Source organism: Carassius auratus, unplaced genomic scaffold (genome assembly GCF_003368295.1).
Source record: "Carassius auratus strain Wakin unplaced genomic scaffold, ASM336829v1 scaf_tig00217022, whole genome shotgun sequence".
In the NCBI taxonomy this organism is placed as follows: domain Eukaryota; kingdom Metazoa; phylum Chordata; class Actinopteri; order Cypriniformes; family Cyprinidae; genus Carassius; species Carassius auratus.
This window is the reverse complement of record NW_020528855.1, coordinates 3,592-30,211: the sequence shown is the minus strand read 5'-3', so window position 1 is coordinate 30,211 and position 26,620 is coordinate 3,592. Positions and strand designations below refer to the sequence as shown.

Sequence of the window (26,620 nt, the reverse complement as noted above, 5' to 3'; positions counted from 1 at the left end):
ATGCAGTAACGCATTAAATGGATCACAACTGACAGTAAACTTTTTGTTTAAAAGATTTCAAATCAGTGATGTGCTTTTTGAAGTTTTTATTCATAGTAGAATCCAGAAAAAAAAATTAAGCGACACAACAATTTTCAACATTGATCATAATAGCAACTGTTTCTTTAGCAGCAAATCAGCATATTAGAATGATTTCTGAAGGATCACTGAAGACTTGTGATGGCTGCTGAAAATTCACAAGAATAAATTATTTTTCAGAATGTATTAAATTAGTGCAAATTAATGCAGTGCAATTTGTGCTATACCAATTAAAAAGTACGTTTATTTCGTTTTGTTTAGGTCTGTAACCACTTAAATGGAGGCTACAGTCAAAGTTCATAAGTACGGTTGCAATCAAAGTTATTCAACCCCCTTGACCTGCAAGACATTTTGCTGCGGAGAACAACATTTTATGAAATCAATTGAACAAAGGCATCAGTAAAGTATTAGAGAAAGTTTAATACACTTTTGAGTGATTCTGAGAATGGAACATTGATGAATCATGATAAAATTCAAATTGGCTCTAAACATTAATGTTCAAAATTATTTGCAGAATCTTTTATTCTTTAAAATCACCAATAAACGCTGTCTGTAAGTGTTTAGAAGCTTCTGTCACCTCTCTCACTACTACAGTCTTGGCCCATTCCTCGCCTGAAAAAGCTTCCAGATCACTGATAATCTTTGGTTTTCACATTCACCACTGCTTTCTTCAAATTCAACCAGATATTTGAAATGAGAATTAAGCCTGGAGACTGAACAGGTCACTCAAGTACATTCTATGACTGATCCCTGAACCAAGCAGAAGTAGATTTGGATGTGTACTTTGGTATGACTGGCCTGCAGGAAAGTCCATTGATCGTCATTAAAGTTAATTTCTGTAGCTTTCACAAAAAGTTCATTTCTGTAGCTTTTACAAAAGCAGTGTCTAGGGAGGAGCATAGTGGATGTGTGCGTGTGTAGACCGGCAAGCGTGGAAGTATCAGCGCGGCGGATTCTCTTCAGTGTGATGTGCGTTGACAGTTTGTGACGGGCCAGAAGCTCGGCCCAGAACCCCCTGCAGTGCATCATTCACAGAAGTGAGCCCTTGCACCAGCGTTCCCCCTCCCTAGCCACACGTCTATTGTTGATCTGTTAAATTTTCCTGCCTGTCCATCCCATCTAATGTTAACAAAGGCTTGTTGGGAAAATGGTGGGAAAATGCCCACCACCCAACTTATACATAATACAGATTACAGTGGCCATGTTTACTGTGAAATGATTAAAAATGCACACTCACACATCCAAACATATGCAAGACATTGCATGGGCTTGCAGCACATAAACAAGCTCTGTTTTCTTCATCTTTTTGTCTTCATCTCTTATCCATCGCTTCAGGCCTTCAGCAGGACCACAATTTATGTTTTAATGCTAGTCATTCACAAAATTCTACACATTCCCTGCCTCTTATGGATTCATTTATTTTATATTCTGGCTAGTTAATTTAGTTAACAAAATGACACATAAAATGTTTTTGTTTGTGTAGTTCTATATAATTTGTTTTTATTTTTCAGTGTTATTTTTATGTGATATTTTTCTGTCCTTTTTGTTTTTGTCAACATAAAATTTCTAATTAAAATCTGATAATTATTGTTATGATGTGCCTTTTTCATCTTTCCTTTGTTGACACACAATTACAGTTGTCAGTGTTAAAGAAGACAAGACAAAAAAATGTGCACCATGTCGACATTTTGGTGCTGAAAATACACTACTGTTGTGTTGTTGTTATTTTATAGAAAATACAGTAAATGTGAAATATGATTATAATTTAGAATAACTGAAAATTAAAAGAAAATTGTTTTAATAAGAAAATGTATTTTACCAATTTTTAAAATAACTTATCCATTAAAATATATTCATTAAAAAAAATATATTACTGACCAACATTTTTGAATGGCTGTGTATGGCGAGAAAAAATAACACTGCAAGATATTAGCAGTAGACTGACAGTATAAATTAAAAAAATATATATATCAAAATAATCCAGTCATATGCTGCGGGATAACTCACTTGAGTATCTTTTAGTTAGTGTTCAACCACTAAAAATAATTAAAAGAAAAAAAGATTACAATTTTTATTTTTAATTGTGATGTGATGCAAAAACTAAAATACATTTAAATACAAACAAACAAACAAAAATTATTACAACTATATGTTTTGTGTGTGTGAGTCAGTGATGGAGTACTCGAGTCATGGACTCGGACTCAAGTCCGACTCCAGTCACTATTCTTTGGACTCGAGTCCGACTCGAGACTCCATTCTCTGGACTCGTGACTCGACTTGGACTCGCGGACTGATGACTCGTACTTGGACTCGGACTCGAGGATATATAAAATCGGACTTGAGCATTCATCACGTTGTTTTTGACTAAAATGTTATAAAAAATGTTTCGTGCCCAAGACCGGCCGCGATCTATTATTTTCCCTCACAGACACTGCTACCGCTCGCTCTCTTTGCTTGACAACACACTCACTGACGTCACTCACTTTACTTTCACTTCACTTTTTTCCAAATCGCTCACACACAGAGCTCTCTCTCTCTCTCTCTCTCTCTCAACGTAAGCATGGTTTATGAGGACTCTTCCTGTTTTCCCATAAAACAAAAGGCTTAAAAAACATACAAAACTGTGTTTTTTGAAAAATAAAAAAATTGCTAGTAGTTTTCTGTAAGGGGTAGATTTAGGTGTGGAGTTGATGTAGGGCGATAGGAAATACAGTTTGTACAGTATAAAAACCATTAGGTCTATGGAAAGTCCCCATAAACCACAAGTGTGTGTGTGTGTGTGAGAGAGAGAGAGAAAAGTCACATTGCTCTCAGTATATAGCTCAGATGTTTAAAACATGCAACCGTGTTCTGAAAAATCTATGTAGAAAAGCAGAAAATGTCCCCAGGTTCGGTATGGGCCTGACCATCAGTCTGTCATTCAGGCGTCAGCTGCATTGAGCTGCAGCGCTGCCCTTGTGCCGCAGGAAGTCCGGACTCAGAGAGAGTGTGTGGATTAACAGCTGATTAAAGTGCAATTTGAATAAAGTAATCAGTGATGTAAGTGCCTGTGCTGATTACGAGCCAAAGACTCCTCAGGCCACCCCAGTTTAGATCCCTGATAAGCACAATGATGAACTATAATTGATGATAAGCATATTAAATGATAACAGAGTCTTGTTTTCTCCCCCCATGGCACAGGCCTGAGTCTCTTCATTCTGTGCATCCGCTGGCAGATGCTGCCATGCTTCCATTAAACGCTGGCTGTGGTTAATGCTGCTTTAATTACTGGAAACTGAATGAGTTTGACTGCTTATCATGTTCTGTAACAGGGGTTTAATTTATTACGTCCACCTTACGTTTTTGGCGACTAAAGCCCGTAACGCTGCTCGGTCAGTCAGATTAGAAGTTTGGTACTAATTGTTGTAAAATATGAAATAGGTTTGCATTGTGTCAGTACAGAGCCTCATTATTAGTTATTGTGCGCAGCAATGGGAACTGGTCTTACAAGCCTTCAAAGCACTTCTGGTATTTTTCCCTCACCTGTCTTTCTGTTTCACGCTGTGGTTTCACTAATAATTAATAGCCCTGCTCTGGGCTCTGTGGAGTGAGGGCTTTGTCCTGGTCTCAGAGTGTGTAAAGGAACTGTGCTACAGGAAGTGGCATGTGCCCACTCATGAGCTCAAGAATTCACTGTACTTTCAGCAGAGAGCTTCCTTTCACTCATTATTTCTGTGCTGCAGAAGAACAGCATCTCTTCCATTCCTCAAGATACAGGCTACCCTTCTCTCCATATTGCTTTTTTTTTTTTTATTTGATCTCCTAATCATTCTTCCAATCTTCTGATAATGATCTTCTAATCATTTGTAATCTAGAGTTTGTTACTTAATGTTTTTTTCTTTTATATTTCACAGACAAGAAAACACTATGTCGGTATTTTGTTGACAGGACTGTGCTGTATTGTTCTGTGTGGATTTTGTTTATTTTAAAGTGGTTTCAGTAGTGGTTAATAAAAAGTTGCCATTTTTAATGTACAGTAGAATAGTAAATGTTTTTATGGCAGAATTATGAATTTTTATTTGACATTTACTTTTTGTGTATTTGTATTTTCTTTTACTTTTATTTGACTTCACATTAAGTATTTTTCTCTGCTTTGCTCATTCACTTTTTTTATTTTACTTATTTATATAGTTATTTATTTTTCTCCCATTTCACTATATTTCTCTATGTTGGTTGTGTTCAGCTCGATTTGGTTTGAATATTTTACATGTCTTCCTCCTCGATAATCACCTGCACACGGTTTTAAAAAAACACATTGATCATTTCTTGGTCTTTCAGCATCTACAAAAATAAAATAACAGTCCATGAATGCAAAATAGGTTACAGACCCCTATCCCCCTCTCCAATATTCATAGCTGCAACACAAGTTGTGAGTGCCCAGCCAAGTACATTCAGCTTGCATCAGTCCATAGCAAAGTGTAGAAGGTGTCCCTGTTCATAATGACTGAGTGGCGCTCACATGAGCATCTCCCTCTGATGCTGTTTGCATGGCACGGGTGTGTTACGTCTGAGGGAATGTGACACAAATGGAATGATTCTTCCATCAAAGGGAAGTATCCATGAATTAGAAATGACCTTGATTGGAGAGGCCCCAGAGACAGTTCAAGCTATTTCACACCCGTTCACTGAACGGCTTTCGAGAGTGAGGAAAGGCTGAGAGAGAGAGGATGAGATGGACTGGAAGAATTTAGAAGTAATTATTAGATATGCATAAATAAAAGCATAGTGTGAAGAAAAAGCAGAAAACTGTAGCCTTCAGTGTTATGTTAGTATTATTTATATATTACATTTACATTTAATCACTTAGCAGATACTTTTATTCAAAGTGACGTATTATTATAGCTTTATTAATATTTTGATGTTTAATAATATTTCATGTATTAATTTATATTATATTAATATTAGCTTTTATTTTCATTGTCATATTTTTAAAATTTAAATTACAGTTCAGTATTATAGCAATATTTTGTACTTTTTAAAAATTATTTGTGATGTTTTGTGGTTACATAATTCATTTTGTGGTTAAAATAGCTCATTTTGGGCTGCGCACCTCATTAGAATTAAAAAATTAAATTTGTCCCTTGAGGCTAAAGAGACCCTTTCTGTGTTGCCCCAGATCTTCCCAAAGTTGACAATCCCTGTTTTACAAGGTGTGATGTGTGCCATAAGCCTTTGTATTTCAGTGTATCTGTCTTGTGAATGTTTTGTTTGCTTGTCTTAGCCTGTGTTTCCGCAATCTGAAGTAGAAAATACATTCTTGAAGGATTTCACCTTCAAAGTTGTCTTCAAAGTGTGCGTGTGTCAAAGTCAACAAATGGTAGAGCACCTTAGCCCTCAATTCATACATAATTCAACCAAACCCAACCGTTTTAATATTACGGTTTTCAATCATAGAGGTGTATTTTTTTTTTTTTTTTTTTTTTTTTTTTTGCGAAGGGCAGCTGTACATCACATTCCTGCCTATGTGCCTCTCTGCTTGTGTACTACAATAAAAAAGGTCACAAGTTAAAAAGACTTGGCCTTGTATTCAGAAGCTGACATGCAAGGCTGGAGAAGGTTTTCACCGCTAAAAGATTAAGATTCAATTCACTTTAATTCAATATCCAACCTTCTCTCAAGAGCTCAGGACCTAGTGATGTATAAAACACCCTTCAGATAGCTTTCATAATTCAGGAGCTTGTAAAATTAAGAGCGATCGATGTCATTTCTCATTAGAAACTGCTTTTGATGACTTTGGAATCAGAAAAAGCGTTTTTTCATTAGGCAACCATTTTTTTTTTCTCTACCCCACAGCTAAATGGATCCGAATCTCAAGCTCGCTGGAGAACAGCAAATTTATTTTTCCCATTTAATCCTCTACCCACGATGCACCTGGCTCGACACTTCACCACAAGCCCTGCCTGCAGATGCTCATTAGAGTGCTTGTGTTGGCTCTGTCCCGTTTTTCAATCACTCAAATTCAATCTTTTGCCAAAAACAATTGCGCAATGATGACGTTAAGTGACACATCTAGACAAATTCGCATGTATCATTCTCTTTTATTGTGCTAATAAGGCAGATGTCAGACACTGGTGGTTTTATTCAGATTTGACAGCACAGTCTGGCTGGGTTTGTGTCTGTTCTGACGTGTTCTGCCCTTTTGTCTTCCCAGTCTCTTGCCGCTCCCTCAAGAAGAACGCAACCCAATGCTGTCCTGTTGAGTTTGCTTGTGTGTTTGTGTATATATGTGAGGGTGGTTTGTTTAGAATGAGGTTTTAAAAGGCCTCCGTCTGGCTTTGATCCAGGCTTTAACCCAGAGCCCATCGATCGGCCGTTCAGACCGGATTACAGTTAGTCTTCTCAGCCCGAGATGCCTCTTTCTTCCCATCACAAATCACAGGCCTCAAAAGCGCCTTTGAACTGAATTTCCAAAGTGGCATGGTCAGTCGACACCAAAGTGAGGTGCAGTCGGGCGTCAGTCAGGCAATGAACAAATAGAGCGAGTGAGCTATTTTGGCACCGCATTGCATTATCTATTCATACAATTTGCAGAGTGCCTAACTAGCAAAGTTAAAACACAGAAGCCGTGTATACATAGCATCTGAAGGCTGTTTTTTTTTTTTGTTGTGAAGATCCACATTCGAATCAGAACAACACCTGGTGGCCTTTTAGTCTGATGCTCACTTTTGGAATTGTGATCCCAAAAAAATCTTCTCGCTAACACTCTTTTTTTTGTCTCCCTTCATCTTAGAAAAGAGAAGACAACCAGACAGATTCCAGAATCAGCCCTAAGAAGAGTGCAGAGCCCGCCATCGACCTGTTAGGCCTTGGTAAGACATGAATAATTGATTACTCATCTCATTGCTGATCAGGGAATCTGATCTATCTAAGATAGGCTGGAACAAAAAGACTTCAAGGTCATTTTTACACACAAAAAAACATTTTTTAAGTGGTGGAAGGTAGTGAAATGGAAGACTAATTTATGCACTTAACACGTGTCATTGACTAATCTAATGGGATTTTACAGACAAATCAATCTTAGAGTTTATATTTATATGTAGTGTTGTGTAATACATTCATCTGTTTCAGACCTTTCCACTCATCCAGCATATTTATGACCAACAGCAGGGCAATGTGATAATAGTGAATACAAAAACAAATGAACGTAGATGTACTCTGAAGGTTTGCGGATTCAGCACATAAATGTGCATCAGTGTTTTTCAGAATATAGTAAAATAGTAATACAGCAAAATATAGTAAAAGTAGAAATATTGTGAAATATTATTTAAATTAAAACAACCATTTTCTGTTTAAAAAAATATTTTAAAATGTAATTTTACATTTTAAATGACATTTGAATGACGTGATGGATTCACCAAACTATAAATGAATATCAATCATACTGTACATTGTAGAGCTGTGATGCCTAAATACACTTGTAACATTTAAAATGATCGGTCTTTGTTTTTAATGTTTTTGTTTTTTCATTTATCTAGAGAATATGGTTATCTCGTTTTTTTTTTTTTTTTTCTTATCTTTTTTATTATTAGGTCAGCAAGTACTCAAGGAACAGTTACAAGACAAGGTGTTGCTGTACACCTAAGCGACATGTTTTAAAGTCTGTTTTAAGGCTTGGATAGTGGAACACACTGACTGTTATTACTGTCTAGATGAAGGTTCAGGGAAGCACACTGCTAGTTCAGTCCTGGCGGTATTGATCAGGCCAGCAACTCGAGCCCTTGAGATGACCAAACACAACTGATGTTATATTACTTTCTGGGAAATGAAAGTTTCTGTTTGCTGCCCTGGAGCTTTCCATTGTCGCTTTGACTTGTTTTTATCACCCTCTAACTCTTTTTCTCTCTCTCTCTCTCATTCGATATTTCTCACTCTCTCAATCTCGATCTGCTAAAGTTGTCCATTATGATGAGTGAGAGAGACGGAGAGTGGGCGAGAATATATACATTTCCACAAATGTGTGTGTCCTAGTCAAGGAGGTTAGAGTGTTTAGATGAACGTCTTCAGCTTGGGGGCAGTAGGGGTCAGTGCTGATGAACAGCGGCTGGAGATGATGGTGTTGAGAATGAGACATGCATCTTATTGATGTGTTTTTGCTCAAGGCCCCAGCATCTTTCCCACCCTTCCATGCCAGCAACAGGCTCCAGGACTGTGTTCAGACAATAGACGTTTTGTCTCTCTCTTTCTGTCAGTGTGGCTGTTGATAAAAATTTATCAAATTACTTGCATGAAATGAATCACAATTAATAAGCACTATATCAATACATTTGCATTCTGTCTGTATTAAATGTATATTTGGTTCTGTTTACACCTGTTGTGTTAACATCCATCTCAGGAGATTCATTTTAGAACGGTTTAGATCTAGTATTATGCATTGCTGTCAAATCGATTAATCGCGATTAATCACTTATAGTGTTGTCAAAAGACCCGGTACTTCAGTACCAAGTCGGTACTAAAAAAATTACAATTTCACAGTACCAGGTTTTTAGTACCGGTGGTACCCGAGTACCCGGTCAACCCGGTTCATGACGCATACAGCAGACGGAATCTCAAAATGAAACGTACATTTTAATATGGACAGTCACGGAATTTGTCAAAGTTAGTATAAATTAATCAAATCAAATCTCCATATGGACCAGTATCTGTAATTGTTAAGCCGCAAAAGTTGGTTGAAATATGAATCCTGCATGTTAGCGCGTCTCTGTGTGAATGAATGAATGGCAGAGATGTGCGGGTTTGTTTACTACATAGACTGAAGCGCATGACACTTGCAGTAATTTCAGCTTCTGCCGTCTCAATGAGGACATAAATACATAAACAACATCACCAGAACTGTTCTGAGTCACTTCACAAGCATTTTACCATTTCATGTGAGTAAAATCAATGTCAATTTAAAGGTATTCAACGGAAACCCGTCAAAATAAAAGTTCATTTTTACATAAAGGCACTGTACTAGAAATATTACTATTATTTAGTAGAATGTATGTGATACTGCTACTACTGTTGAAAATTTTTTAATTATTTTTAAAGAAATAAATCACACAATATTTCTTCCATGTTTTAATTTTAATAGCAAATCCCCTTTATTTACCAAAAAATAAAATGTGTTTAAATTTCATTAATTAAAAGACAAATTTCATTAATTAAAAGACAAATAAAATTTGGGTGAAACTTGTTTACTATTTTTCATTATTATATTACTTGTAGAAAAACTTTAAACACAATTGTAAATAAGTATAAAGAATTGCATTATTTATTATTTTTTATTATTATAAATTTTTTTTTAAATAAACATATTTTTGTGGTTTTCTTTGGTACCGAAAATTGGTATCGAGAATTGTGGATTTTCACTGGTATTGGTACCGAATACTGAAATTTTGGTACTGTGACAACACTAAGCACATCCAAAATTACATAATATATTTGTGTGTGCTGTGTATATATATATATATATATATATATATATATATATATATATATATATATATATATATATATATATATATATATATATATATATATATATATATATATATACTTATGACACCAGACTTCTCTCTGGTGACATACGTCAGACTTCTCCAATCATTTCATCCGCAAAAATCCCACCAATCATAAAGTAGAAAGCAAGCTTTCATTCAAATCTGCCTCCATTCAATTCAACAACCAATAGTTAGAACTTCTCGATACATAGAAGTCTCCTACTTTCTTTTTCTCAGTAATTGGTTACACTCAGATGTATGTAACAATATGGAAGAAAAGACTTTAACATTACAAAAGTCAGTAACACTTTATTTTAAGGTTTCCTTGTTACTTACTATATGGTTAGGGTTTGGCTTAGGGTTGCTTGCTTGTAATTATGCATAATTAATTTTTATTACAATAAGTACATGTTACGTGTAACAAAGACAAATAAAGTGTTACCTTTAAGTCTTTTTAGGCATTTCATTCAACCTGTCCACGTTGACATCTGCCTAATTTGGCTACCTTCCACCAAGGTACATATGAATTTACACAAACTATACTATAGTTCATATAGGCCAGTGATCCTCAAATCTGGCTCGCGAGATCCACTTTCCTGCGAAGTTTAACTCTAACCCTAATCAAACACGCATGAGTTTGCTAATCAGTGTCTTCAGGATCATTAGAAAATCATAGGCAGGTGTGTTTAATTGGAGTCGGAGCTAAACTCTGCAGGAAACTGGATCTCGCGAGCCAGATTTGAGGATCACTGATATAGGCACTCAATTAGGCAAATTTTTTTCTCTTCATATTTCTGCATTCTTTATACTTGCATTTAGCTTCGTTTTTCCTTACTATTCGTGATCCTATCAGAATAGACCTGCAACCCACCACCACATGAAAACCACTGATTTAGACCGTATGTATAGGCACTCATAAAGCATATCAGATGTTTGTGCACACATAAAGGCCTTTGAAATAGAGTGCAGTGCTTTCCAGATGATTCGCTCTTTTGCACATCACACTTTACGTGGGTTCTCTAATTTCCTCTTCCTATTCTCCTTCTAGTAACACCCCCAGCTCATCACGCGTCACATCGCTTCTCTTCCAGACTCGCGTTGCTTTTCGCTCCAGTTGTATTATTTTGAGCTCTTTTATTTTCATAGATTTTATCAGTCATAAAGAGATGGCAGTAGCTCTTGACTGGAACGTGTGAACACAGGCGGGGCTCTGACTGAGTCTTTTGACTTTAATGGAATGAGAGAGTGCGTCTGAGCGGCAGGCCGGCATCGGAGGCGAGCGGATGCTTTTTCTCCAGCGTTGGCGGAGGCGTGTGCGGAGTGTGATTAGATTTCCTTGGATGGAGTCGATAGGTAGCGGGAATGGGAAAAGCAAGCAGAGCAGGCGGTGTGGGCTGCTGCCAGATGAACACTGCTTTATTTCTCTCTACAGAAACAAAGACTCATGCGAGCAGGTTTAGCCTGGCATTGGTCATCACTGCTGACTCAGTTAGTCACAGATGCATCTGAATTGTTATGTAAAGAGTCGCTGTGTCTCTGACATCTGACTTCAGTGGCTCAGAATAATTAAATACAGTGGATAAATGCAGTTTGTTAAGAAAGCAAAATAGGCCAAAATCTTCAAATTGAGCAGTGCATAAAAACAATTGTTCAGCTTGTGGAGTCTTGCTTTAAAATCAACAAAATCTATTTAGTTTGGTGTGAAACCAATACACATCTAAAGTGATTGTTACTGTTTATAATGCTGTTGACACTGTCCATGTGTAATGGCCTTTGGTTCTCTCTCGCTCAGATGCACCCACAGCCAGCTCTGCCAGCAGTGGGGCGGGAACAAGCAGTGCAGCTCCTATCAGTGATGACTTAGACATCTTTGGACCTATGGTATCCAACCCTTTGCCCTCAAACACCAACACAAACCAGGTAAAAGAGTCCACTAATGGATACATCAATAACCAATATATGTGTGTGTGTGTGTGTGTGTGTTCTTGGCTCAAAAAACCTGCTCTATCCTGTTGTCATGTCAGTCACACCAATTTCTCAGTGTTGGGTAGTTGACAACCATTGGCAGTGGTGTCCTGCGGTGTGACAAATGTACTTTTTGAACGTGTTATGTGTATGTTTTGAACATGTTTTGCTCAAAGGTTTGAGGTCAGAAAGAATTTTAAGAGATTGATAACTTTATTGAGCAAGGGTTCATTAAATAGATCAAATGTGACAGTTAACACATTTATGTTCAAATGTTCTTTGTTTTTGTTTTTTTGCAGTTCTTTTGTGCTTTCTATTCATCAAAGATTCCTGGAAAAGAATGCATTACAGTTTCCACAAAAATATTAAGCAGCACGACACGCAGTGATGATGATAAGAATAATTGTTAAATATATTAAAATAGAATAGAGCTATTTAAAATTTAAATAATATTTCACAATATTTCTGTTTTTATTTTTGATCAAATTAATGCAACCTTAGTGAGCAATAGGAAACTTATTTTGTAAACCTGATCCCAAATATGGACAGTGGAAGAATATTTATTTTATAAATTAAAAAAAATATTTTGTCAAAATGTGGAACTATTTGCATAGCTGCAAATTAACTGGAAATATTTTTTTGAAATTGTAAAAATTTCTATTCTATTTATTTTATCCTGATACGATGATATAAAAAAGTCAATGTCAGTGCTATGACGGCAACCCACAAACCACCTGAACTCTTTTGGTACATTTGGTTATTTGTCATGGCATGTGGTGGCTAATTCTAAACAGACCTTCATAAACCAGTGCGCCTCATTTGTAAGGGAACAGAGATACAAGTTAAACAAGAAGCGTTATTTTTCTTAGGTCACAAAACATGCGTCTGTTCCTGCTTGCCCTCATTCAGTCTAAATTCATCTGACGAAGAGAGACAAAGAAAAGGTCAAACCCAATTGTTTTAATTTCCTCCACAAACACCATGATTACATTTTGCCTGTCTACTTGCGGCTGACAGAATTGATTTGCAGGGTCTCCCTGGCCAAAGGATGCAGCATGAATAATGAGGGATATTAGCATTTATTACGGCCTTCGCTGAGAAAAGTGGAGAGGAGAAATGTTTAATAATGTCGAGAAGAGAGAGGGATAAAAACAGACTCATGTTAAGAGGAGGCAGAGAAGCTTGGCAATACATGTTAGAGATGCACAATTTATTTGAACCTTAGTGGTTCAAATTTATAGCCTGGTAATACCAGACTCTGCTACTTCACTTTGCTTCGTAGACAGAGTCTGGAATGGCATAATAGAGAAGTGTTTTCTCTCTCGCTAGGGGGCGCTTGTCTGAAGTTTAAAATCATTGGTTACCCGTAGCCAATCAGATACGTTTAGTTATGACGTATGTTATGCGCCTGTACAGCTGCATCGAAGCCCATGATCGAAGCACAGACATCATGCATCAAACTCAAATCTATGATTCAACTTCCACTGTTAACCTGTTGTTAAACACTCTTCTTGTTCTGGCTTCAGTTTGAAAAAGAGTTGAATGTTCTCCATAACAGAGCGAATTGCATCCCGTGTCTCGTTTCCCATTTTCGCGGTCGTTTCGGTTTTCGATTTCTCTAACCTACAATTTAAAACTCTGTGCTTAGCATCTACGTCACGGCTCTCAGCCCGCCCTCTGCTCGTTGATTGGCCCGGCTGTTTTCAGACCGGTGGCAAACAGAAAGCTCTGACGCTGTATCAGACTGAGTACAGAAGCGAAATGAAATTGAGCGGAAGTAGGAAGTCTGACGTAGTCAGGCTATCAAATTTAGGTTTTGTTGGGCTGATATTGTGCATTTAATTGTACATCAGCGTTTTGCTGATTTTTAAATTAAATTAAATTAAATGTATGCGTTTATCCAAAGCGACTTACAGTGCATTCAGGCTAACATTTTTTACCTAACATGTGTTCCCCTGGGAATTGAACCCACAACCTTGTGCTGCTATAGCAATGTGATACCACTTGAGCCGCAGGAACACAATTTTTTTTACAATATTTATTTTATTTTATTATTTTTTTTTACATTTGAATGACCTTTGCTATCATCTAATGTTGATTAACACTGTCAAATATAGTGTTTAGCAAAAAAATAAAAATAAATCACATATATATATATATATATATAGATAGATAGATAGATAGATAGATAGATAGATAGATAGATAGATAGATAAAATAATGTTGCACTTTCTATCCCTTACCAGGTTTTTTAATGTTGTAATAATTACCCATAGAAAATTATTAACACAGAATAATAATCAACATTTAATATTCAGAATACATTTTATTTGTTGAAAGGCAATAAGTTACTAAATACTGTATAGATGGGCATTGGCAAAAAATGTTGATAACCACTGAGTTACATGTTTATAGCTGATCAGGACACTGGAGGATCCCAGCAGGAATAGCAGTGTGTCTTTGTGAAATCTGGTCTTCACGTCTGGGATCCACTCTCACTAACCCTACACTGTCTCTACACTGTCTCTACCTTTTTTCCTTCTATAGACCTTAATCAGGGTAGAACCATATTGATTTTTTTTTTGACAGGAATGAAAATTATGCTGTGAGGCACAGAAGTACAGTGTGTTTGGAAGATCTTACTGTTGTTTAACAATGTACCGATTGTTCAGCTGATGAAACATCTTAAAGAATTTCCACTTGAAAAAAACTCAATAAAACAGTTTTGAAAGTTGTGAGTTTTGAAAAATAAATGTTATACAAGAGCGTTGCACAGCATGTCTTTGTAAAGTCTATACTTCACAGCCTCATTTTCATTTGTGTAAAATTCAATATGACGTCTACCCTGACTAAGGTCCATTCCCATCCTCCTTTTACTCCTGTTTTGGCAATCGTTCTCAGAATAACTTGAGGAGAATTCTCTTTTTTGATCTTGGAAGCCTGAAGCTGACTTGAAACCAGGAAAGTCACTTGACAAAAAGCTTTTTGCCCACTTGAATCAATGTTTTATTGAGAGGTTTATAGAGCCGCTGGACTGACTTGGACTTCTCGAATTATTGATGCCCTCGTACTCTGCTCAGGCCAAGTGGAAATCAGCCCTTTCTACACAATGTACGTGTGCGTTCTGCATTCTCATGGAATGATAATAAAGGATAAAGAGGAGCTAAAGATAGATCACTTAAGAATAGTAAGCCAATGCTCAGGGCTTCTCAAAGCATTCAGTCTCAACAGCATGCTGTCAATCTCTGCTCTTATTGTTCAGATGAATTGAGCGGCATTGGGTGTCTGATGAGGGAAGATAGCAGCATTATGCCTTGATTCTTGTTTGTTGTGTCTTTGAGTGGAAGATGTGTTTAAAAGAGCCGCACATTGACTCTTTAGAGCATTTGGGGGCTTTTTGTATGTCTGAGGATGTGTCACTTATTGGAATTGGATTGCTTATGTATGTGAATGAGGATTTAGTTTTTCCTCAAATGCTGATTTTTGGAAGCAAGAGCGACTGCAGGATGGAGCCTGACCTTGCCTCCATATCAGTAGGTGCATTTACATTGACACCTTTTGCTTCCATCGGAATGAGTTCATTCTGATTGACGAATCGGAACATGCTGTAGTGTTTACATGAACGCTGAATAAAGTGATCGAGTTGATATGTGCGTTTATGTCACAAGCTCCTTATCGGATTTACTCTTTTGACATGCGCACATTGCATGAATATACAGAGTTTCCCGCTGCTGTCGCATACTGATTTAAAAAGCATACGTAATATTTATCTACTTCGGGTTCTTATTAGGTGACGACCAGCACATGAACTATTGTGCAGTGCTGCTTACTTTAAAAAAAAATATATTTAAATAAAAGTGCCCCTTCCTACACACAAAACCAGTTGTTTGAGAGACTTAAACGAGGACTGGTGGACATTGTCCTGCTCCACTTCACAGACGCTGAATGAAAGGATAGTTTTATAATGATGGGATACTGTTTTATGACACTTTATTCACCAGTAAGAACAGCTCCTTCTGCGTGTCATACGTCATTACGCTATTTCTACGTTACTGCGCAAGTGCAGTACTTTCCAGTTTCGGTTTTCAATCCGAGTGTTTACACGTCCTCTCGCTCGGATTACAAAAGGATAAACCACCCCTTACAATCCAATCAAAATATTAGTCAGATCTGGCCAATTCAATCCGATTCACGTGTTTACATGTGACTTTTTTTATTCTGATTGTGCTTCTAGTCCTATTACGATCTGATTAGTAGGGTCCATGTAAACACAGCTAGTGTTGTTTTTATTAACTAAAACTATGAAAAATTTGGTTGCACTTTATTTTACAGTACATGTACTTCCATGTACTTATAGTGCACTTACAGTGTATTTATCTAAGAAAGTTAGGGTAATACAAGGTAACTACATTGGGTAGGGTTAGGTTTAGGGGTAGGTTCAGGGTAAGTAACTAGTTATTACATAGTTATTGTAATTACTATAATAAGTATATAGTATGTACATGGGGAACAGGACTGTAAAATAAAGTTCTACCAAAAAATTTTATGTTAGTTAGAAAACATCTAAAATGAAATCAAGTATAAATATTAAATGGAAAAAAGTAAATAAAAAATTAGAAATGCAACTAACTGAAATACTAAAGTGACTAAAACTGAAATAAAAAGAAATTATTTATAATCACATTACTATGCAAAAGTCATAGGCCATTAGTATTTTCACGAACAAAAAAAGGGGGAAAAAAACAAAAAGTGATGCCAGTAATTTATATCTTTTGCTGTAGTGTGTTAGTGGGAAATATCCGTTTACATTTCCGAACATTCAAGACACCTGAAGAAGATTTTGTGTGTGTGTGTGTGTGTGCGTGTGTGCGTGTGTGCGTGTGTGCGTGTGTGTGTGTGTGTGTGTGTGTGTGTGTGTGTGTGTGTGTGTTTGTGTGTATAAAAATGCTTAAAATGATCTTTTAATGAAAATGAATACTGAAAATATTAAAAGTTAAATTAAACATATTAATAAATACAATAATAATTAAGAAATGATACTAAAATAACACCATTCCATATCAGCCCAACACCAACTCATCATTCAACGCATAAACATATGCACATTCACTCTTATGATATTTGATATTAATAGTTTGATAATTATAATATTAATTAAAAAAATTGATTGTAGACATGCAAATAATCAGTTGAACATCCAGCATGATACAACAATAAGCATGCAAACTTTTTGGAGATGATTAGAAATGAATGAGAAGATGAGGTAATGTATGCAGGTTTATTTATTTATTTATTTTACATGTGAAAACAAGCAGAAGATGTTTGATTTGTTGGCATGAGGGCCTGAGACAAGGCGCTCACACAGTTCTCCCCAAGCCTAAGGAGAGAGAAAGATGAGAGCGAGAGACAGTTGGAGCCTTTGATGAGAAACCGCCGGGCTTCCGTATTCTCCATTCCTTCTGTGTGACTCCAGCCGGTGCATGTTAATCTGTCCTCACACTTCCTCTTTTCACATCTCATCTACTGCCAGCTTTTATATCACCTCCTGAGACATACACACACAGTCTCCTCTGCAGGACATCCTCCTCCCTGCAGCTTCTATATAAGTGCACAACTGCTAGCCAGTTCTGGTGTCCCATAATGCTCAGTTAGCAGTAACTCCCTCCCTATTATTGACATCCTGACCAGCCTGTTTCTCTCCAGATCCCACACAAGGGCTGGGAGAATATCAACATCAACATTCCATGAGCGTTGTGGAGGCAGAACATCACAGCTCACTTGCATCATGATTTTTTGCTATTCACATATTAGGCACATGATGTTTATCACTGTTACAGTGAATTGAGAAGTTAGTAGCACATTATACTAAGGTCCCATTAGTTGATGCATTAACTGACATTCACATTTATCTCATGTTCACTGAATTTTATTAACAGATGTGTCTTAGTAATGTATTCTAGATCATCATTGATTAATAAAGGGGTTGGGACTATTTTTCATTGCTAGTTCAGGTTGACTAATGTTAACAAATGGAACCTTATTATAAATTGTTTGCAATAAGTTTTTGTGTCTTTTTATGTGTCTTTTTCGGGACCCATAATGCAATGATATTAAACTTGTTGCAGATACTGAAAACAAAAAAAGAAATTAAAAAAAAAAAAAAAAGCAATAAGCCTGAGTGAAAGAATTAAGTAGAAATTTTGAAATATTTTTTTATGTAAAACATACTTTTTACTTATAGCTTAAAAAAAAAAAGATTTTAATATGGTACCGCTATATCTCATGGCCCTACTGCGACATGACTTGACCCAAAAATCACACATCTCTCCGCTTCCATTGCAGATGATCCTCTTAGAATTTAGCTGCTTATTATCCTGTTAAAATGAGGATTCTGATGTATTAAGAGTTGTTTGAATTCTCTTAACCGCTTCTTGCTCTTACATTGCTACACTCTACCAGACTAGGTCATGTAATTGCGGAAAGGTTTGCTTTACTTAAGTAATTTTACTAAGTACCATCTGTCAGCTGTTTTCCTGCACTAGTCTCGCCCCAGATTCTGCAGCAAACAGGATGTAAAATGTGCTGACTCACTAATGAATCATTCAGCTGTTTAAGAGCCATATCTCATCAAACCCACCGTCAGCCCTTTAAGAGCACAGCTATTGATCCACTCGTGCTCTTTTGAGCTCTGTGGGCCCTTGCGCTCAACATATGGGCATGCCATACGCCATGCATTCTGCACTGCATGCATGCAGCACTGTGGAAAACCACATTGAGCCTCTCAGAGCACATGTAGGTATGTACACTGTTTCCACACACACTAGAGACCTGCGGTGTAGGGAGCCTCAGTGTTTCATGAGTGTTTTTTAAGCACAGATGGTTTCTCAGTAGGACTTATGCCTAATGAAAGCTGAGCTAGTTCAGTGTGTACAAAGAGAAAAGACTCTGTGGTGGCCGGTGAGCTGCGGGGTGACTGCTTTATACAGGTTTTAAATTCAAGCTTTGCTGCTTAACAGTGTTTTCACTTTACTATATGGTTTTGTAACAGCAAAGTATTTTTGAGAGTAAGATAGTCACCGTATATGTTTAAAGAAAATAATAGTTATATTGAATATTAGGCTACAATTAGACTATGGGCAAAAGTGACCCAAATCTGCCCATCCCCAATAACAGTGTGAACAGCATAAATCATCACTTTTTTAGATTCTTATATGTGCCACTTCCATATGTTATCCTAAATCAAATACAGCTCAGATATTTTGCAATCCGACCTCAGTCTGAACAATCATATCGAATTTTTTTTTTTTTTTTTTTAGTTACTCCAGATTGACATTTGTCACAATTTTGCAGTTTTTGCTAAATTTTTTCTATTGAAAATAGTTTCAGTCAAAGCCACAGCAGAACGGTTTCATGTCTCTGAGCGGTGTTTTGTTACTGAATGAATCCACTTTTTTGAACGAATTGAGTGAGTCATTTGTCACTTGCCAAATTTCTGAATGAACCAGCCATTTTAACGAATGGGTCGAATGAATGACTAAATGACTCTCTTATTAAATGGTAATTTGCCGCCAACTACTGGTTGTTTGGTTTCGTAATTAAAAGTATCATTGTATTTTCCCCCACATTTCTTATCTGAAATTGAAAGTGACGAAAGTGCCATGACATTCAGCCAAGTATGGTGACCCATACTCAGAATTCGTGCTCTGCATTTAACCCATCCAAAGTGCACACACACAGAGCAGTGAACACACACACACTGTGAACACACACCCGGAGCAATGGGCAGCCATTTATGCTGCGGCGCCCGGGGAGAAGTTGGGGGTTCGATGCCTTGCTCAAGGGCACCTAAGTTGTGGTATTGACGGACTGAGATTCAAACCCACAACCCTAGGGTTAGGAGTCAAACTCTCTAACCACTAGGCCACGACTTCCCCATATCATCTGTATGTAAAAAAAAAAAGGAATAATTAATCTTATGACATTATTTATGCATTTGCAGTTTTGAGGTGTAAATTAATTTATGGCACCTCTCAGCTTCTTTAAAAAAATTGCCTATTTATAAACACTGTGGGAAATTACATCTGCTTTGTTATATACAGCATTTGTACCTCTTTCCAGTCAAAGAGTACTATATTTTGAGTTATTTTGTAATGATTAATAATTTATTTAATTATACTTTTTTTTTTGCATCGTAAAAAGTATATTTTTGTTTGTATATGCTGTCAATTTTAGTTCTTAGAAAGAAAATCAGAATCTGTAAAAAAAACAGTATCGGCAGGTCGCACTTAAAAATTAAAAAAAATAAAAAAATTTATCGGCCAAGAAAACCGCAATCGGTAGCAAAATATATGTGTGTTTGGCTATGGAGTGTTAAAATTACGGTATTTTGCAATCCAAAGGCTTCTGTTTCCACTCTGGTTCTGTCCTGTGTTTGTCCCTGTAGTTAGTCTAATCACCATGTACTTGTATATGCCTCCATCCTCTGCATCTGATTAGAACAACACATCCACATCTGCAAGGGTAAAAGTACTGTAAAAAAGTACTGGAAGTGTAAAGTACTGTAAGCATGGAGAAGAATGCTTTTATACAGCCAGATGGTTTAGTTGCGTCTTCGTCTAGCAGGCACTTAACGGGGCCATGTGAACCAGCATCCTTTAGTCCCATGTCTGCCCTACTCTTAAAACCTTTAAAAACTATTATATGATACTATCCCAAGGTTGTAGACTACATTACGGACAAGTGCATGAATGTTCGGTTCTCACAAAGAACTGCCCGAGGACCCGCTGTACTGGAGGATTCACTTATTTCACGCTCCAGCCCTGCACAATGCAAATTCACGCATGTTACCAGCTCTACTTTTGAGCCACAGAGCTTGGAAACACAACCAGTCCACTCGCCCGTCTCAGGAACATGACTTTTGACCACATGCAAATTGTTAGGATATTTAAAGAACACTTATGCATATTTCAGGATTCAGGGACAGTAAAGCGTCAAGTGTATTAATTTTTCTCTTTACCAGACGGGGGTAAACTGGCCTTAATTGGTCTTGCTTTTTTTCACATTTATAGTGTGTGTATGTATGCGTGTTCTTACTTTTCCAGCACAGCTCATTTTCTTAAAAGTATTCTTGAGGCGGAACGTCCTTGGGTTTGCAAGCATGGCATTGGATGTTAAGACTAGGGTCAGAACGCCATTAGGCTTTATTCTCAGGTTTGTCAGGGGAATAATGTAGCTGAAATATTATTAGATGGAATTAGCTGGAATGAATTTCCGTGTGTTGAGTGCCTCTCTTTGTAGCTGATTAATTATTAACTTATATTTAAGTTATACCAATAAATGTGATTTGATTTGATAGCACATCATGTAAAATTAAATGCATTTAAATGTTTAATGCATTGACAGCCACTTTCGCAGATAGGGCCCAGAAAATAACATTAGTTTTTCGTAGAATCGCTGCTTATGCAGTATGTGGGAATATAACCTGCACGTAATGGCACTATGACTGAAGTCTAGACCAGCCGAATATCGATCATGGCCGAAGCGAGGCAGTGAATACATTACAGAAGGCTGATTAGAAGCATATAGGTCAGAGTGCTAATGTAGGCTCAGATTTCTTCATCTTCGATCTGTAACCACTGATAACTAACACAGTTAACTGATCCCAGAGAAGCACTGGAGGGACTCGCTTCTTCTGAGCGTCTGCTGGACCAGTGGAGGTCACAAACAAAATACTCTTAATCTGATATATGGTTAAGTGACCGTTAATTTTTTATGCAAATGGTTTAGTTTAGTTTATGTATTTGTTTATTTTCCCCTTTGATATTGTTCATTTGTGTAGCTGTGTATTCCCCAGATGGTCTCTTGTCTGATCCGCTCTTTCCTTCTGGCTGATCCTCAGACTCTGAGCTGCAGTGGGACCTTTGGCAAGGTGGCACTGCCAGCCTCCGCTCTGGCACATACCCAGCATGCACCCGCTGCTGCAAACAACCGTCTTCACCAAATCCAACCTAACACATTTCTGATTTTGAGGCACTTTTGTTTCTCCTCTTCAGTTTTTATTTTTATGTTTTTCTGGTTTCCCAGGCAGAAGGTGGCTGTGGGGGAAACTGGATTAGCCCAGCCCACAGCACCACCAGAGTGTTAATTATCTGTGTGGGGCTGCTAATCAGACAAAGCCTACTCTGTTGCACATAAAATCTCTCTCTCGCACTCTCGCTCTCTCTGTGGGTATGAGTGAGCGAGGGAATTGTGTTTGGGGGTGGGTAGAGCTAGAATATGCACGGTGCTCCGTGAATGGCACAGTGAAATACAGGCTGCACTGTGTGTCTGTATGGAGCGTGTGTGTTTTTGTGCTAATGTGGGGGTGGGAAAGATCAAATGTTCATGGGCTTGGTGGCACACTGATTGTGGTGAATGGGAAGGACTACTTTCAAAAGGGGGGCAAATACGATTGATATTATAAAGGTACTTCACAGTCATTGATAGATAGATAGATAGATAGATAGATAGGTAGGTAGTATTCTATAATATAAAAATGATGCTTCGATCAGTCTGTGTTTTTATCTACTCAGCCAACAACCTGTCTTTCTGTCCATCAATCTATCCATCTATCAATCTAGCGTTTAATCTATCTATCGGTCTATCTATGGTTCTATCTGTTGATCATTTGTCTTTCCCCGTTCTTCATTCTATCACTCTATCGCTCGTTGTCTCTGTTGTTATATCTGTTGTTTGTTTTGTCTATCATTCTGTCTGTTGTTTGTTCTCTGTTGTTCTCTCACTCAATCTGTCCGTCGTTCTTTGTGTCTGTCTGTCTATCATTCTATTTATCGATCTCTCATTCTATCTGTTGTTAGTTCTATCCCTCTACCGTTAAACAATAGATGCATACATGTGAACACAATAGTTGTCTTTCCTTCTCATTAGTAGAGCATAGAGAAAAATATCTGTTCCTCTCCCTGAATTATGAAGTGTAGGTCTCCAACCCCTGCTCCATCTATTTTTAATTCTAATAGCATTTCCTGTGTCCCTTTTCGGATTCCCATATGGATCCCTTCAAATGTCACTCCTATTACAAATAGAGAAAATGGCTTATGTCATCTCTTTTTCATAATGTGGCCTGAAAAAAAGGCTGACTCTTTGCCAATTTAGTATGTTCTTGCTTGTTCCTGGCGTCTTGAGAATAGCTGTCAAGGGTTTGTTTGATTTCTTTGTTCTTCGCCTCTTTTCTCTCGTGCATATCAAAGGCTAAACCCATTATAGGCTGTAGCATGCAGTTGTGTTAGCATCAGCCTTCACAGGTTAATCATCCGAGGGGTTTACGTATCAGATCTGCGAGTCAGTGTTTGGCTTATCGCGCCGCGTTGCTGTTCACCCGTGTTCAGCTTCGCTCGCTTCTTATCAGATGCACCGACTGCCGCAGCAGCAGCTGGAGGTGTTACTCCCTCATACCGAAGCGCAGAGCTCTATCGTCGGCCCATCTAAATGGGAAGAGAGCGTCCACATGTGTCCCTGCCAACCTCCACCCCGTCCTCCCAACCCTGCCTTTTTGTCTCTGATTACTGTGGAACATTTCCGTTCCCAGAGCTCCGGGACACTGATGGATAGACAGCGGGAGAGCGGAGACGGTCTCTGAATCACACTCTTTTCATTTAGGCTTATTTATGAGCTCATGTCAGGCACGTACTTCAGCAGTCAACTTCAGAGAATGGCCTTTTCGATATCTGCCATCTGAGTAAGCATGTCTGCCACTTAATGATACCAGAGTGGGAAGATTTTCCTGAGGAAAATCGATTGATACACATATCTATTTGTTTTCGCTCGATTTGAATTCAAATGATGTAGCACAATCTCCCCACCGTTTTCACTTCCTCTCTCAGCTTTTCTCTTTCTCTCTTTCGAGGGTGAAACATTATAATTAGCTCTAGTACTTAAACGACAGTTTCTTTCTTAAACGTGCAGTTTCTTTCCTGTGTTAACTTATTTTCTGTTGGAATATAAAGTTTGAGTCAGATTTTTTTCTAAGTAAACTGCTTTTACTTTATCACAGCCATGAGCTTTATTTTTAATTTTTTTGTTTTTGAAGCAAGTCTCTTCTGTTCACCAAGGCTGCATTTATTTGATCAAAATACAGTTCAAACAATAATATTGTAAAACATTATTACAATTGAAAATAACTCTTTCTGTTTTAATATAATTTAAAATAATTTATTCCACTGATTGTAAAGAGTTTTTAGCAGTTCCTACTCCAGTGGTCAGTGCCACATGATCCTTCAGAAATCATTCTGCTGATTTAGTGCTCAAGAAAAATTTGTTGCTATTATCATTGTTGTTTTTCTGCTTAATGAACTTGTGTAAACACAATACTTTTTTTTAAGGTTTCTTTAATGAATGTTAAGTGCATTCATTTAAAAAAAGAAATCTTTTGTAACATAAATACAATTTTTGAAGAATTTAATGTATCATTTCTGAATAAAAGTATGCATTTCTTAAAAAAAAATTCATACCCCAAGATTTGAAATGAAGTGCAATTTTAAAAAGCAAGTGAACAAAGACACTAGGTTTCATTAGGTCCACCTGGCATGGCTAGTATGTAGTATAGGTAAGGCATTGTGTGCTGCCAGCGTATTGTCTTCAGTCCTTGCTTACAATGGTGTGATGCCCTCCTGATTCTTATTCACAAATGGAATGGAGCCTGTGCCAAACCTCAGCAAGACTCACATAGATCTCGTTCTTCACTAAACATGACCTTGGGCTACTGTTGAACAGTGATTTAGGCCTTGAACTTCCCCTCAGTTTCATAGTGACAGACATGCTTTTCCGAAGGTTTTTCACATGAATTGTCTCCTCTTCCTGAGCTATTCATTCACCACAGCTGCAGTCTAATTAATGTCTTTTCTCTACTTGAAGATGATGAAGCCTTTCTTTCATCTGTGTGCGTTTGTCTTCTCTCATCTAAGTTTATACAGGATGGGCATTTTTAACCAACTTTTGATTTGATTATCTGCCATGCCTTAAGATACAGTTACATTAACAGTTGTTCTGTGATTGTTAATGGGAAAATCCTGTCATGTTATTAGGAATGAATGTGATTAAGCTTGTAACAAGAGAGCGAAAGATTCCCTACACAAAACTCGCTACCGGTTTGAGTGGTCAATGCAGCATATCTGTGTGCCTAACTCAAAGCCATTTTTTTTTATAACATTTACACAAATTTACTTGAACTGTGGCAGTAACATGGTCCAGTTTTCATCCAGTTTGCGCACTTTTCATAGGATTTATGTTTTGAAATGTATTGTTAAAATGATTGATTTTAGTGTTATTATATTTTTCATTTATTTATAAGATTTAACATAAAAATGACAATTAATTTAAATTAAAATTAAATTAAATTTATGCATTTAGCAGACGCTTTTATCCCAAAGCGACTTACAGTGCATTCAGGCTATCAATTTTTACATATCATAATTTACAATAATGACCTATTTTTCTTTTCTGATATTCTTATTTCCTTTATGAATATTTCAGAGCTGTATCCAGTTGATTTGGCAAACATTTCCCACCATTTAGACTTGAAGGTCTGTTGAGATGCCTCATTTGGCTCATGACATTGGCCCAAAGATATATCCATGCGCGTCTGTAATTGATAATTTTATTGATATGTGAGGGAGTTATTGTGTAAAGCTGTATAAGCCAGTGTTGAGAGCATGTGACTTGAAGTCAACCGTCTCCTGTGCTCTGCAGGTCAGTTCCAGTAAGGCAGCTGGGAGCGCTCAGGCCAACCCCGCCGGAGGGGCTGTGGCAGGTGCTACCGGAACAGGAAGTGCTGCTCCAGCACAGGGAGATCTGGACCTGTTCAGCGAAACCAGCGGGAGCAACAAAGCAGAGGACTCAGCCAAGAAACCTCTCTCCAAGGACTCCATTCTCTCCTTGTATGGCTCCGGCACCGTCCCACAACAGCCTGCACAAGGTACATCCATCCCCCAGAGTCCCGCTTTCTTATTCCTCAGAGAATGAGCGATCTGAGCGAGAGAATATAGATCTATAAATGGTGCTATGCATCTGGAGTCCATTTCTAATGGTGTGTGTGTGTGTCTTTGAGTAAAAGCGAAAGCATGCAAGGTTCTTGAGAAGCCCTGCTTTAATGGGAGTATCAATAATTCAAGCACTGCGTGTCTCAGCACTCTGATACTGCTGAACGTGGTTTAAAGCTGCCTGCTTCGCCTGCCCTTCTCTTCAAAGAGGACGTTTCCCAAAACCTCAGATGCTCCAAATGAAGGCGATGCCAATTCTCCATCATCAGGACGCTTTAGACGCCCCCTTTCATCCTGCACACCTCTTCTGTCTAAAAGATCCATTTCCTCTGGGTCGAGGCGAGGAACTGCACACATTAGCGCAGATATTGATCGCTCTCTTCTGTCTGTGATGCTTTATGTGTCAGGGTCCTCTGGTCTGCTTCTGTTTTCGGTCTCTTTGAACATATTGAACATGTCGTCATGTGTAAATCTTCTTATTTGTGTGCCTTTGTGTGTTTCTGCTCCCACAGCGACTGCGATGTTCATGGGCCCCTCTCAGATGCAGTTCCCTGCGCAACCACAGGGAACTTCCAGGCCTTCCCTGGGATGGGAGGAGCCATGCCGCCCACTACTATGATGGGGGCTGTCATGGGGCAGGGCGGCGCTATGATGGGCCAGAATGCGGGCATGATGGTTGGCATGACAGTGCCTAATGGTTTCATGGGAAACGCACACCCTGGAGTGATGGGCTTGGCTCCGGGCATGATGGGACCTCAGGGCATGGTGCCCCCTCAGAACATGTATGCCATGCAGCCAGGTCAACAAGGACAGTGGAATATGGCACAGGTATGCTATATTTGATTTGTGACTGTTTAATTGTGCTGCTAGTAATTTACCACATATAAAATGTTCCTTCAGTCACTGAAATAAGTCTCTGAAATCACACACGTCTCGGTGACAGCTCTAGATCTTGTGAACACATAAAGTACACTTTAGAAACATCACATGCTATTTTAAGTCTATGCTTGAAGCGTTTGGTACATT

General features: G+C 37.9%; 1 protein-coding gene across 8 annotated transcripts in view; it reads left to right on the top strand.

The window, feature by feature from the left end:
• LOC113099703 (stromal membrane-associated protein 1-like) overlaps positions 1-26,359 on the top strand; it is an 82,125-nt gene extending 55,766 nt beyond the window's left edge. For all 8 annotated transcript variants that reach the window (XM_026264633.1, XM_026264632.1, XM_026264630.1 and 5 more), the window contains 4 exons: positions 6,848-6,926; positions 11,389-11,516; positions 25,305-25,530; positions 26,107-26,359. In XM_026264633.1, the coding sequence (XP_026120418.1) occupies positions 6,848-6,926; positions 11,389-11,516; positions 25,305-25,530; positions 26,107-26,213 (540 nt within the window). In that variant the 3' untranslated portion in view covers positions 26,214-26,359. The remainder of the gene's footprint in view (positions 1-6,847; positions 6,927-11,388; positions 11,517-25,304; positions 25,531-26,106) is intronic.
• Positions 26,360-26,620: the final 261 nt, after the last annotated feature.